This window comes from Suncus etruscus, chromosome 5, assembly GCF_024139225.1.
Source record: "Suncus etruscus isolate mSunEtr1 chromosome 5, mSunEtr1.pri.cur, whole genome shotgun sequence".
Lineage (NCBI taxonomy): Eukaryota > Metazoa > Chordata > Mammalia > Eulipotyphla > Soricidae > Suncus > Suncus etruscus.
Genome location: NC_064852.1, coordinates 70,968,354 through 70,982,879, shown reverse-complemented (window position 1 = coordinate 70,982,879; position 14,526 = coordinate 70,968,354). Strand labels below are relative to the sequence as shown.

The 14,526-nt window shown below is 51.8% G+C and overlaps 1 protein-coding gene across 6 annotated transcripts in view; it reads left to right on the top strand.

Annotated features, from left to right (window-relative positions):
• The window catches only part of BIN1 (bridging integrator 1), a 56,518-nt gene extending 42,737 nt beyond the window's left edge, over positions 1 to 13,781 (top strand). For 2 of the 6 annotated variants that reach the window (XM_049773115.1, XM_049773114.1), the window contains 10 exons: positions 875 to 957; positions 5,116 to 5,254; positions 6,451 to 6,579; positions 9,022 to 9,129; positions 9,504 to 9,527; positions 10,321 to 10,428; positions 11,243 to 11,332; positions 11,596 to 11,706; positions 11,962 to 12,063; positions 13,604 to 13,781. In XM_049773115.1, the coding sequence (XP_049629072.1) occupies positions 875 to 957; positions 5,116 to 5,254; positions 6,451 to 6,579; positions 9,022 to 9,129; positions 9,504 to 9,527; positions 10,321 to 10,428; positions 11,243 to 11,332; positions 11,596 to 11,706; positions 11,962 to 12,063; positions 13,604 to 13,711 (1,002 nt within the window). In that variant the 3' untranslated portion in view covers positions 13,712 to 13,781. The remainder of the gene's footprint in view (positions 1 to 874; positions 958 to 5,115; positions 5,255 to 6,450; positions 6,580 to 9,021; positions 9,130 to 9,503; positions 9,528 to 10,320; positions 10,429 to 11,242; positions 11,333 to 11,595; positions 11,707 to 11,961; positions 12,064 to 13,603) is intronic. The other 4 variants (XM_049773118.1, XM_049773117.1, XM_049773116.1 and 1 more) reach the window with 3 other exon arrangements.
• The last annotated feature ends 745 nt before the right edge of the window (positions 13,782 to 14,526 follow it).

The window sequence follows — 14,526 nt, the reverse complement described above, 5'->3', positions numbered from 1 at the left end:
AAGGCCACAGATTGAGTGGATCCTGTCATCTTCCTGTGTTGTTTTTCTGAGAGTATCAAAACCAGGCCCCCTCCTACTGTAACCCTGTTTGCAGCCAACTTGGGTCCTTGGAGCTCAGTATCAGAAAATGGTAGTGGTTTCCTAGCATGTAGACAGGAACAAAATGACTAAAGTTTGGTCAATGGAGAATTTTCCTCATGTTTCTTTAGGTATTAAGGTAATCTTATTTTATTTCTCAAATTTGGGTGTTAGGAAATCCAATCAGCTATGACTCTTATATTGTGTTGTTTCCTGGGTTTGATTTTTGGCAACCCATATGGTCCCTAGAGCCTGCCAGGAGCAATTTCTGATTGCAGAGCCAGGAAAAACTCTTGAGCACTTCTGGGTATATTCCAAAAACAAAACAAAACAAAATAATATTAAAAAAATAAAGATTAAAACTAGGAGAAGCTCAATGTAGCATTTTAGGAAATCCCCATAAAAAGAAAAAAAAGAAAAGCAGGATCACATGTTAACCTAGGACTGACTGTGGTTCTATCCCTGGCATCCCATATGGTCTCCCAAGCCAGGGGTGATTTCTGAGCACATAGCCAGGAATAACCCCTGAGTGTCACCGGGTGTGACCCAAACACCAAAAACCAAAAACCAAAAAAAAAAAAAAAAGATGGCTCTAAGAAACAGCAACAACAACCTAATTCCTGTTTTTTTCCTTGAGTTTCTGGGCTTGGTGTGGAGTGGAGTTGAGGGATTTGAGGGCATTCCTGGTAGATGGAGGAATGCATGGAGGGCTGCGGCAGGAAGAAGAGGGCGCTGCTCAAGGGAGAATAGGACTTAGTGACTTCAGAAGTGCGGTCTGCTGTCATCCCTCCTGCAGCTCAACCAGAACCTCAACGATGTGCTGATCAGCCTGGAGAAGCAGAACGGGAGCAACAGCTTCACGGTCAAGGCTCAGCCCAGGTGTGTGCCTGTGCTTTGCTGGTGTGAGCAGCAGCCTGGCCGGGATCCTTCCTTTTGTGGTCTCTTGTGGGTTTGGGTTTTGTGGCTTGGCTTCCCTGTGCCTCCCCCCAACAAACAAACAAACAAACTTACAGAATTCCTTCAGTGTGCTCCATTAGGCTTTCTACATAGCAGCAGAGCCTGCAGGAGTAGTCAGGTACTATGGGACCTTCTGCATAGAGAAATGTCTGATTAGAGCCAGGATGTTTTTTTATTTTTCTCTCCTCCTCCTGAAAAACGAGTTCCCTGCTGGTGTTCTGCAATCTGTGCATATATCCTCCTTCCACAGCTTGGCACTTAGAAATCAGGGCCCCTTTGGATGTCTACAGGGCATTTTGGTTGTCTGGGGAAGCCTGGGAGGTGGTGGGAGGTCTGTTCCTCTGGCTGTGAGTGGCTCCTGGGGAACTGTAGCAAGCAGGGATCTCACTGCTTCTCTGCCTGCTATTATTAGTGTGTGTACATGTGTGTGAGTGTGTGTAAATGTCAGTGCAATCGAGTTTGTATACTTTTCTGAATTTGTGCATATGCATATGAGGACATGCGTGAGTTTTTGAATATGTGTAGGAATGCAAGCACATATGTGTGCATGTGTAGGAATGTGTACATGTATGTTTGTTCATATGTATATTCACATGTCTTATGAATGTGTGTGCTTCTGTGTACATGTGAGTATGTGTTTGAGTGTGCACATGTGTGCATATATATGTGTTTGTGTTGTGTACATATTCATGTGCACGAATGCATACACACCTGCGGGTTGCAAAACAGCATGTGGGGTACCATAGACTATTCTGGTCTAAAATGAGGTGCTTGTGTCTACTTCTTGAGATCATTGGAATCATCACAGAGAGGATGTGATGAGTGTTATTGCCCCCTTTTTTAAAATTATCTTTATTTAAACACCTTGATTACAAACATGATTGTGGATGAGTTTCAGTCATATAAAGAACATCCACCTTCCCCCCCCCCCCAAAAAAAAATCCACCTTCACCAGTGCAACATGCCCATCACCAATCTCCCAAATCTCCCTCCCCCCTGCTCTACTTGTATTTGAGACAGGCTTTCTAATTCCCTCATTCATTCACATTGTTATGATAGTTGTCAGTGTAGTTATTTCTCTAACTGCACTAACCACTTTCTATGGTGAGCTTCATATCGTGAGCTGGACCTTCCAGTCCTTAACTCTATTGTTTCTGAGCCTTATTAAAGTAATGTCTTTAATTTTTCTTAAAACCCATAGATGAGTGAGACTATTCTGTGTCTATCTCTTTCCCTCTGACTTATTTCACTCAGCATAATAGATTCCATGTACATCCATGAATAGAAAAAATTTATGACTTCATCTCTCTTGAGGCTGCATAATATTCCATTGTGTAAATGTACCACAGTGTCTTTAACTATTCATCTGTTGAAGGGCATCTTGGTTGTTTCCAGAGTCTGGCTGTTGTAAATAGTGTTGCAATAATTATAGGTGTCAGGAAGGGATTTTTGAATTCCTAGGGTCTATCCCTAGGAGTGGTATAGCTGGATCATAAGGGAGCTCAATTTCCAGTTTTTTGAGGAATCTACACATTGTTTTACATAAAGGCTGGACTAGACAGCATTCCCACCAGCAGTGAATAAGAGTTCCTTTCCCTCCACATCCCTGCCAGCACTGATTGTTCTTGTTCTTTGTGATGTGTGCCAGTCTCTGTGGTGTGAGATGGTACCTCATTGTTCGAACTTATGTGACTGAGAAAGGTGAGCCTATGGAGTTTCCTGGAGGTTGGTGATGTGGGTAATTTCCTGCTGGAGGACTGCTCCCCACTTGTACCATAACTGCTTGGCCTAGAGGGGAGAAATGAAGGGCAATGTGGAAAAGGGGCAGAATTACAGGAGAGGAGGGCTTGAGTCACTATAGTGTCTATTTTGCAGACTGGGCCCCTTTTCCAGGTCTGCTCACTGGCTGGACACCTTCCCTGCCCCCAGGCATTGGGTAACCAATGGAGCTGATAAAGCATCCTTACTACAGGGTGTAGAGGACTTGCCTTGCATGAGGCCGACCTGGGTTCAATTTCTGACATCCCATATGTTTCCCCTGAGCCTGCCAGGAATGATTCCTGAGCACAAAGTAAGGAGTAAACCCTGATCATAGCTGAGTGTGTCCCCAAAACAAACAAAGCAAAACCCACCAAAAAGCATAAAGCTGTGTTGGTTTCTCCAGCCTTGCTTGGGGCAGGTCCTCTTCTGGTCATTATGTCAGTTCCAGTCTAGGCACTCGGCAAGCAGGCCAGGTCTGGGGTGGGGTGGGGAAAAGGGGAGGCTGCCCTTTTCTTTGCTCTCCTCTGGGACTGAGGTTGTGCTGTAGGCAAGAGAAATGGGCCAAAATGAAGGCCTCCTCATCCGTCCCCTGCAGAAAGAAAACTAAACTGTTCTCCCGGCTGAGAAGGAAGAAGAACAGGTACTGGTAATGAGTGCTGCATTGTGGGGGGCCTCTGGGGCCAGCACCCGGACACCCCATGCATGTGCCTCGTGCCCTGCTCCAGGGTGCCACTAACCCTAACCTCTCTTCCTATGTGTGGTGTTGCTGGGCAGGGATGCTGGTGGGAGGGAACCACTGCACTGTGCTGGAGTGTGTGTGTGTGTGTGTGTGTGTGTGTGTCTACTTTGGGAACAGATGGATAGAAGCAATGTAGGGTGGGAGCAGACTTGGGTAGAGTCAGAACAGGGCCTACAGCATTGTGCACATCTAGATAGCGCATGACAGGGATGCATCGGCACATGGAGCAGGTAGCCAGAAAGGAGTGAGGGCAACAGAGGGAAGGCAGTGTGTGCGTGCGTGCGTGTGTGTGTGTGTGTGTGTGTGTGTGTGTGTGTGTGTGTTTGTCAAGGAACCTATATTCCTCTAAGCCTGATTTCTGAAGATAAGCTGTTTATCATGTTCCCTAAAGCAGGTTCATATCATTCTCTGACCTCATTTTCTTCCTTTTTGCCCCTCCTCTGACACCCCACAGGTGCCCCAGTTTCTTGTTCCTCCTAGATCCATAGTCGCCATTCATCATGATGCCTCTCAGACTCACATTGTTGCTGTTGAAACCAGGGAGCTGCATTTCACATTTTATTTAATATAACTCTAAACCTGGTTTCCTGTGACTACTGACTGGCCTTGATGCTAGGGGAGGATGAATTCTTTTATGCAAGTACTGGCATTTATTGTCTGCCCTTCAGCACCCAAGTGGCAGGCTCAGAGCACTCTTGGTTATGTTTTTTGGGTTTTGAGCAACATGGCTTAGGGCCCTCAACCTCTTACCCCAGCTGCTCTCACACTGGAAAGTCCTGACCCATGTGTGCTCCTCTGCCATCTGGGGGGACTAGTGGCGTAGAGCTTCTCTAAGTGCATGTGGTATGGATGGCAGTGTGGGCCTGTGAGGGGGCTGTGACTGGCCTTCTGCTATGAGTGGGTGGCAAGCAAGGCCAGCCAATAGAACTTGGGGGATCTAGCAGGGGAAGGAGGGAAGTTCCTCTAAGCCCAGGGACTGCTGTGTGGCTTTGGGGTGACTCACTTTGCCTCTTTGGATGTTTAGCTTCTTTGTGCTGTGAGCTCGGTCCTTCAGCAAGAGACAAGGGTTTGAACCTTATGGAGGCCTGTGGGCAGTTTGGGCTTCTGGAATCATAGACCCACAGGGAGGAGTAGGCTCTGAATTGTCCTTGTTATATGATAGCCTTGTGCCCCTTCCCTCCATTTCTGTCCATTCTCTGTCTCAGGCACATGTGTGTTTACACAAGAATCTTCTCCCCCCAGGAACATCACAGGATCTCAGTCAATCTGTATGGCTACTCACACACACTACAGGTCCCAATTGTACATGCTTAAACATATATACATACATGTACATACATGGTACTCTCCACATGTCTCCTCCGCTCTTCTCAACTCTGCAACCACCTCAACACTTTTGTTTTTTGTTATTATAGGGCCACATCTAATGGTGCTCAGGGCATACCCCTGGTTTTGTGCTCAGAGATCACTCCTGGCAGAGTTTGGGGTGCCAGGGATTGAATCTTGGTTGGCTGCATACAAGACAATTGCTTACTTCTGTCCTATCTCTCTGTCCCCTCTTCCTCTTCTTACCTTCACAGTGACAATGTCCCTGCCAAAGGGAGCAGCCCATCACCACCTCCAGATGGCTCTCCAGCTGCCACCCCTGAGATCAGAGTCAACCATGAGCCCGAGCCGGCCACCACCCCTGGAGCCACTCTCCCCAAGTCCCCATCTCAGGTGAGCACCATGTCGGTGACAGTCCACCTACCACCCTCTTCTGCCTTCTCTGTCCTACCTTCTCACTGGTCCTGAGCCCCAGAGCTCCTGGTCAGGTTTGCGGCCAGAGACGTTGTCCAGCTGGGCTGCTGCTAACTCAGCCTTCCTTGCACACTGTCCCAGCTCTCCTCTCTGGTGGGCAGCCCCTTTCAAGTGCATCAGTGACTGTGTCCCTTCCTCTTTCCTGAAAGGTCCCCATGTTCTCTTTCCCTGGTCTCTGCATTGCTTGACTTCTCTATTTTTCTTTGTTCCCAAAACACAGACTTCGAGCCTCAGAGGAAGAGCTCTTCCTCTCAATGGGACTGAGTAGCACTTTTAAAGTTGGGGCTCCATGAATGGATTGTGAAATAGCAAAGCCAGGTTTCATATTTGCCAGGCTTCTCCAGCTGCCTAGATTTTGCAAAGTTGGTGGCTGGAGCTGAAAAAGTCAGAGCCACCATCACACTTCGCATGCTCATCAGCCCTATGTGAACCTTTGATGGCCTTACTTTGGTGTCTGGCTGTCGCCCCTAGGACCACAGCTGGTTAGGACGGCCCCTTGGAGAGTGGGTTGCACACCCACACCTTCCTCAAGGACAACTGGCTGTGCGACCATGCTTATCTATCTGGTCCCAAGGATCCCTGGATGATGCCTTCTCCCATTTGACTCAGCAAACAATGGCTTTGGGGTTGAGGCACTCTCTGCCTTGCTTGAGTCCTTCCAAGTGGGCAATTGTATGATTTTCTCTGGACACTAGTCCTTCTACCTCCATGGGAGACAGGCTGAGCTGACACAGAGGAACTGGGCTGCAAGAGCAGAGGCAGGAGCGTGAGGGGTCTTTGCACAGGCTGTCCCTCAGCCACTGCTTCTCTTCAGCTTTCTCACCAGGGGTTCGTGAGCCATGTTCCTTACTACTGTGGCAGAACCCCTTTCTCTTTTTCTCTGCCTTTCTCCTTTTCTCTCTTCTTCATCCTCTGTCCACCTTCCTTCCTCTGTGCATGTCTCCAGGTACTCCGGGGTCCTGCTATCTGTGGCTTGGGGAGCAGTGATTCTGTAGCTTCGTTCTTCTTGGTGGCCTGGGTGTGACTAACTGTGGCTTTGTCTCTGTCTGTCTCCCCTGACACCCACTCGCTGCTGTGCCTCCTATGGGGCCCCCTCACCCGCTGCCGACCCACAGCTCCGGAAAGGCCCACCCGTCCCTCCGCCTCCCAAACACACTCCATCCAAGGAGGTCAAGCAGGAGCAGATCCTCAGCCTGTTTGATGACACGCTTGTCCCAGAGATCAGCGTCACCACCCCCTCCCAGGTCAGCCGCAGCCTCCGCGGCCCTGCTCTCTCCATCTTCTTGCTCTTTCCTGGGCGTGCATGGCCTTCTCCTTCCATCCCATGCCCCGGGCCTTGCCTCAAGAGCCAGGAATTTGGCAGGAGAGATTGGCCCCTGAACCTTCTTCTTGCTCATCCATTCATCCCTCCATCATCATCCTTTATGCATCTTGGAGCATGTCTTCTGGTCAGATGATGGGGCCCAGGTGAATGGTCCTGGTACAGCAGTGGCCTTGAGCTTCTATCAATACTGTGTCCAAATACTGCGGAACATGGAGGACTTGGGCCAGTCCGGGTAGGCATTCTGGAGTAGATGTTACTTGCCAGGTTTCTTCAAGTAGACATAGTACTTTGACCAGAGACAGCGATATGTGTAGACTAGGAAGGGCAAATGATAAGCTCAGAATTTTGCCACTGCAGGAGATGAAGATATAGTAGAAACACAGTTGGAGAAAGTCTCAGTGAGGTACCTTAGATTTTAACTCCCAAAGCTGTCAGGTGGGGCAGTGGTGGGCCTTGGGACAGTGCTATTTTTTTTTTTCCTGAGTGGTGCTCAGGCCTTTCTGGCTAAGCTCAGTAATCACTCCTGGTGGTCCTGGGGACAGCTGCCAGAAGAGTATCTTATGGGGTTGTTGTTCCTAATTACTGGGCAAGACATGAACAATCTGAACCATCTTGACCATATTGAAACTATCAGGCCCCTTTAGAGCCAAAGGAAGCCCTGGCACCTAGGGTCTGGTTTTGGATGCCACAGACCTCTCATCCCTCAGAGCCCTCCTGGGCCTTGGCCATGTCAAATCTCACTTTTTGAGTCATTGTCTTCTCCCTGGGATTCTGCTGAGAACAGTACTGTGTACTATCAGGGGTCCTCTGATGGGAGGGTTGGGATTGGGTTTTGGACTAGGAACTTTGAATCCAGAGTGGCTCAGTGGGTGAGAGAGCCAGGCCCTACCTCTGGTCTGGGTGGGGTGGGGCTTCTCTGGAGAAGGTGGCTCCAGAGCAGCTTGGAAATGAAGTGGCATAGAACCAGGGCAGGCTTGAGCAGGCCCCTATGAGTGGGGACTAAGCTGGCATACAGCCCTGTGCATCACAGGGCACCTACCATGGGCCCTTGTTCTCTGGGCTGGCTTCAGCTGCATTCTGGGACAAATGAGTTGTCCCCATTCAAGCTGCCTGCACGCACGAGTATGCCCCTCTGTTCCCTGCATGTCTCCCATATCACCTGTCTGGCCCTCCAGGAATGGGTTATACCTGAGGTGGGGGACAAATACTGTGGGTGCTACTGCCTGTGGCTGGACCCTGTGAACCTGTCATGAGGTCATGCTATTGGGACTACTGTGTGGGCTGGGATGAGTGGCTGTGGCCCTAAAACAAAGGGCAGGTCTGCATGAGAATGGGGTGTCAGCCTGCTGGGGTGGGGCGGGGGTAACAATGACGCATTTACCCTTGGGCCTCAGCAGGGGTTGTCTGGGTGGGACTGACTTTTGAGAAGGGGCATCTATAGGGTGGGGAGTACCTCAAGCTGGGCCCTATGTGGTTCTACACTGCCATTCCTTAGAGGTGACTGGGTTTTGGGGAGCCATATGTGGATACTCCCACCTCCATGCACATCAAATGCAGTCCAGCCAATAGGCAAGTCACCAGCTGGGGATCTGAGGTGCAGGGCCTGGGGACCTGGAGCCTCTTTTCTAGGGTGTAAATTCTCATAGCCTGGACTCTAATCTGCTCAACTCTGGGGTAACAATCTCAGCTCCTCAGCAGTGCTGGTGCCCTTCTGGGACACCCCTGTCTATGCTTACAGAGTCCATTTCTCAGCACTGCAGGGCTGGAAGCCCTAAACCTGAGGCATTTTTCTTCTTCCCTGGGCAGAGGTTTTCCTGGTGATTTGGGGATTCCCTAGTCCAAGCAGGAAGCAGAGGATAGCTCAGCCTCTCCAATCCTCTACACAGGCACCCCTGGTCTACTGAGTTGCATGGATAAGGCATGGTGCCTGTCTCTAAGGGCCGGTCTGCACATTCCTGGGCTCCCCCCACCAGATGTCAAGGGTCCTTAGGAACCCTAAAGTTCAGGTTGGGTAACTTGTCCTTGCTCCCTGCAGCTGGCTGGGCTGTGAGTGTTACCAAGGGGAATCTGGGAGGCCAGTGCTTCTTGTGGGAGTGGGGTTCTCTCCAGGAAGGGTCCAAGCTATGTAGTCTAGCCTGCTGCTTTAGGGGGGCGGCAAGTAAGGAAGCTCATGGGGCTTGGATGTGGGAAGCTGCTGTGGCCTGCAGGGCAGTGTCGTGACTTGTCACTGGACTGGCAGGTGGAGGTGGCCTGTGCCTTCTGTGAGGAGGATAGGCCAAGCTGTGTGCACAGAGCACATTGGGATACCCATGTGGCTGCTTCCCTTCACTAACTGCCTTCCTCCTCTGCTGCTGCTGCCAAGTTTGAGGCCCCGGGGCCTTTCTCGGAACAGGCCAGCCTCCTGGACCTGGACTTTGACCCTTTGCCACCTGTGGCGAGCCCTGTGAAGGCACCCACGCCCTCTGGTCAGGTTGGTCGAAGCCCACCACTGCCCATGAGCTCCCAGGGAATTAGGCTCTAATTATAGTTTCTGTCTACCCCCTGGCCTATGGGCTCATCCAGACCCCTCAGATTTCCCCCTACTCACAGCTGTGTCCTGGTGCCCTATAGCCCTGAGTGAGAAACTTCTCCAACCCTGACATAGGCCAGAGAGCACCCTCAGAGGGGCAACATGTGTCCCAGATTAGCACCTATGGGCATCCACCATCCCTGACTTGGGGTCCAGACCTTGGGCAGTATCTGGGACTCACCTGGGTGGGTGAGGGTTGGATGTCTCTGGAAATTGCTTGCATGCAATGTCTAACTGCTATGCTAACACTCTCCTTCTCCTTCCTACTGCTTCAGCCAATTCCGTGGGACCTCTGGGAGGTAAGCTGTGTTCGCGGGGAGCCTGAGAGAGCCCCTTGTGTGGGCCTCCTGCCTCCTGTATCTGTAAAACTCATGGGCTGCTCACAGATGCATGCATAGCCCAACTGCCCTCACAGATCACTTCTAGGGCAACTTTGAGCCCAACTTTTGGGCCACTTCCCACTTTGAGGCGACTCCATGTCCTCTGCCTGATTTCAGGGTTATCCAAGCCCTTGAATATGGCTTGAGACAAGGGTTTCTGTGGGGCAACTTCTGTGTGGACAGGGGCCAGCTGATGCCCAGGATGCACAACTGTCTTTACAGCTGTTCACACGGCTGTTCTCATGGGATGCTGAGGCCCAGGATGCAGGAGGCCTTGGGAACACTTTGTGTTTATGAGTTGGGGAGAGCTGTGGGTAATGGCATCCAGAGATGTTGGGTGAATGCAGGGACAGAGGATTTGAGGAACAGCAGGAACTGGAGAGTGAGGCTGGAGCCCCAGTGTGGCCAGGGCCTGCTGGACTGGTATTTTCATCATCCTGGAAGTCTGGGACTGGGGAGGGGACACAGAGACACCCAACAAGTAAATTTGCACTACTGGTGCACTACTGGAGCCATGGTGCATCACATCTTCCCTGCCCATGGTGCAGCAAAGATGACGAGGGGAAGCCTTCTCCTCAGGGTCCTTCTTGGCACCCGTGCTCTCTCATGCCAGCCCTGCGCCACTCACACTGTCTTCTCTTGTCTCGTGCTCCTACCCAACACCTCTTCCTGGCCCACCCCTCTGCCCACTGTCCTGCTGGCCTGTCCCTAGTCCACAGAGACTCCAGCCAGCAGCCTGCCTTCTGGGGAGTCCTGCACTGCTGAAGGCTCCTTTGCTGTGTCCTGGCCCAGCCAGACAGCCGAGCCGGGGCCTGCCCAAGTAAGTGACTGCCCAGCAGCAACCCCGTCTGTCCTCAGTGTCTGGGGGCATCATCTGAAGAGCCCAGAGGAAAGGTCCAGAATGGAAAAGGTCTCTGTGGGCCTGAAGGGTGAGGCCAAGTTCACCAGCCAGGCAGTGCTAGGATAGACCTGCCAGTGTGGCTGGGGGTGTCTAAGGTTATTTTAGCTCCTGTCCCACACTCTGCCCCATTTCAGGCCTCTCAGCTCAGACCTGCTGGTGTGTCGTAGGCTCTCCCTGGTACATTCTCCACTCTGGAGATCTAGAGGGAAACCTAGTTCTAGCACTTCCACTTTCTCTCAATAAGGAAATGTCAGCAGGAAGGCTGAACAGATTTCAGGTTGGCCCAGGTCTGGGCAGACTTCTGGTCTTGGTTCTGATCCCACCTGTATCATGGAGCTCTGCTGTCCCCCCTCTGCCCGGGAGGAGCAGATAACCAGGATGGGTTGACTTTGTGCTGGGACAGGTGTGTGAGGTTGTCCTGGGCAAATGGTCCTGGGCAACTCAGTGATAAACAGCAGCTCAGCAAGGTCTTCCCCAGATTGTGAGGAAGGGCCCCCAGCATCCTGAGGCCTATGTCTCCCTCTTTCCACTTCCTCTCAGACTTCCTCATTCTGCCATTCTTCAGCTGCTTCCTGTGCTTCCGGCCTGGCCTTTCCTCCAGGGCTTCCTCTGCCATGCAGAGAGGCTGGCTGGCACTTGAAGCCCCTGAGGCTCTGCCTTCTGGGGACACCCTCCCTTGTCTTGGGCCCGGCTCTTGTCTCACAATTAACCCCATGCGGCATTTATATTGCAGCCAGCAGAGGCCACGGAGGTGACAGGGGGCACCCCAGCTGTGGCCGGAGCCCAGGAGCCCGGGGAGACAGCAGCCAGTGAACCAGCCTCTGTAAGACCACAGGACCACGGCCCTGTATTTTCTTCCCTGCTATCTGTCTGTCTGCCGCCAGCCTGCGGTTGCCCATCCCTATGTCTTGCCCATGCTCTTTGCTCCGTGCTGGTCCAGGTTATACAAAGTTCCTGTGGAGGAACCGGGTTCAGACGGACACGGCAGCAGGCACAGACACCCCCTTCTCCTACCCTGTCACCCTGGCCCTGCCAGCTCCTTCCTCTCCCTACCCCATGCTGACCTGCGTGTCCCCTCTTCTCCAGAGCTCTCTCCCCGCCGTGGTGGTGGAGACGTTCTCAGCAACTGTGAATGGCACCGTGGAGGGCAGCAGTGGGCCGGGGCGCCTGGACCTGCCCCCAGGGTTCATGTTCAAGGTGAGCCCAGCCTGATTGGCCCTACCTCCTGGGGACCTTGGAGAAGGGATCGATCACAGACAAGACCACTGAGTCCAGGAGGCTGTGTGGTGTGTCCCAAGTCTTCCTACCTTTGCATCCCAAACTGAGAGGTTGCCTCTGAGCCCTGGGCCAGATGCATTCTACTATAGTCTGGAAGCCTCTGACCAGCTCAGTACACTGTGCAGGCTTGGGCTACAGGAGAGGGTGTGCTAAACTCTGCTGCTACCTCCGCAGGTGCAAGCCCAGCACGACTACACGGCCACTGACACAGATGAGCTGCAGCTTAAGGCCGGGGATGTGGTGCTGGTGATCCCCTTCCAGAACCCAGAAGAGCAGGTGAGGCCTATGTGAGGCTGTGGCTGGATGTGCAGCGATCTGCCGGCAGGGGGCAGCAGAGGCCCGTCAATTCAGGCTTGTCCCGCCCTGCCCCCATCACTTCCCAACTCACTCTTCACTTCTTTCCTTCTTTTTTCCTTTCCTTTTTCCTTCTGTTTCTTCTGCATGGACACGACCCCTCTCTCCCTTTTCTCTCTTCTCCTTGAACTTTTCTTTCTATGTCAATGTCTTCCCTTAGGCTCTCCTCTCTTTCTCTTGCCTGGCTCACTATAGGCAGGCACCCCATTCTCACTCTCCTGCCAACCTCCCTTTGACTTGGCAGGAAACCTCAGTCTTTCCCAGTCCTTAAATTTCCCGTCCCATTGGGACAGTGGTTCCCCAGCAGGACTGCAAGTTCCAGCCAGGTCATCAGCCGTTTCTCTCCCAAGACCCTTCACCTGCTGTGACTCCTCCTGCTGGTTCATCTTCAAGTGGGCTCTCCTGGCCTGGCTGGTGTGGATGGAGGGTGGAACTGCAGATTGAGGTGGTACCCAAGGCCTTGGGGGGTCCTGTAGGATTCTTTTTGATTCCAGAGAACTCATTGAGTCACCACTATGTCTATGTGATTCTGGGTATGGGAGCCAGCACTCAAGAAACCCACCAAACTGGTGGGTTTGGGAGACCAAATGGTATACTAGGGATTGAACCCAGTTGCATGGAAGGCAACCTTACCTGTTGCACTATTGCTCCAACCCCTATGTCTGTGTGATTTAATTATCAGAGTCACTGCATGGGAGTGCATGGAAGTGACCTGGGCTAAGGATGAAGCTGACATGGCTTGGGGAGGGGTTGAGTCCTTGACAGGAACGTAAGGTACTCACTGGGATTTGCAGTGCCTCTCAATTTGAGAACTGGCTCGTTTTTCTCCACCCACAGCCTCCCCCCTCCTGTTGACTGCCTCCTTGGGTAGGGTAGTAGTGGAGAATCATTAATCAGCAGAAGTGGGATTAGTGTCTAAGGCATGGGATGGAGCCAGGTCAGACACACTGGAGGTGGTAAAGCACAGAAGGAAAAAACAAGGCCCCTGCACCCATTTAGTTCGTGGGAGCCTCAGTCACAGGCAGGGGTGAGGAGTGTGATTACCACAGGTGCTAGAAGCAGGGGCTGGAATGACAGACATTGATTCCTATGAAGGGTCCTTAGCAAAAGCCATGTTAGAGTTAGGTAGTTGGGGGGAACCTTGGTCACTCCAGAAACATTGAATGGACAAGGGACCCTCCAAAGCACTTAGGTGATGTGGCAGTCTAAAAGGTTTAACTGAGCTGCCTCATACGGGCATCTTCTGTGGCCCCAGGACAATGAGATTTAGAAGCCTTGCAGTCTGGGACTGGGGAGGTGATAAGACGTGAACTCACCACACCAACACAGTTTCATCCTGCCAGAGGATGGACATTCTTACTTATGCTCATGGCTTAGGTGTACACAGTGAGCGGCAGGGCAGGCTTCCTGGAAGTGGTTTCTTCAACGGGGCTTGACAGCCTGGTGCTCCCGTCCTTCCCAGGATGAAGGCTGGCTCATGGGCGTGAAGGAGAGTGACTGGAATCAGCACAAGGAGCTGGAGAAATGCCGGGGTGTCTTTCCTGAGAATTTCACCGAGCGGGTGCAGTGAGGACAGCTCTCCGGGCATGTGAAGAACTCCTTCTCCCGAAAAATGTGTGTTTCTTTTTTTTTTTCTTTTATTCATTTTTGTTTGTAAACTTTGGAAGAGCAAAGGGAAACCGAGAGAGACCTCAGCTGAGAGGTTTTTCTCCTAAAGATGAAGTGGTTTTTCCAGAAGCCTGGTTCGGCCAGTTGGGTGGAGTCGCCAGTGTTCTGAAGCTGCTGTGTCCCCTAGTTGAGTTCCTGGCTGTCCCGCCCTGCCCACACCTACCCGCCCGGGTGACAGCCGCATGTGTGCCCGGCCTGGGGTGGGCCTGGGACTGCTGAGCCACCACGCTTGCCTGAAGCTTTGGCTATGCCACCCGGGCAAGGATCCTCTTTTCCTGGCAGCTGTTGTGGGTGGGGTCCATTCTCTGCAGAGAACTCTGGGCCTAGAAACCAGCCCGGCCTGGCCCTGCCCCGCAGACCCGTCTGTGTGCTGTTTGAAAATAAATCTTAGTGTTCCAAACTAAATGAAACAAAAAATAGAAAAAAACACTCAGAAACGTGTGTCTATTGTGTGTTTATTTTTGTCTCCTGGCATTAGAAGTCTGCAGACTAGTGGAATCAAGATATCTGTGACTTTTTGGCTGAGACAGCCCACACTCTGCTGTCCTTGTGCCCTGCCGTTGCTGATTACCACTTTCTTTTGAATTTGATTGGGCCTAGACCCAATCCAGGGCTTTAGCTTTATGCTTGGGAATTTTGCTAGTGGTTGGTTGGGATGCAGGTGATTAGGACTGTGGACAATAAAGGAGGATAAGCTCTGTGGGCCCCCTGGAGCCA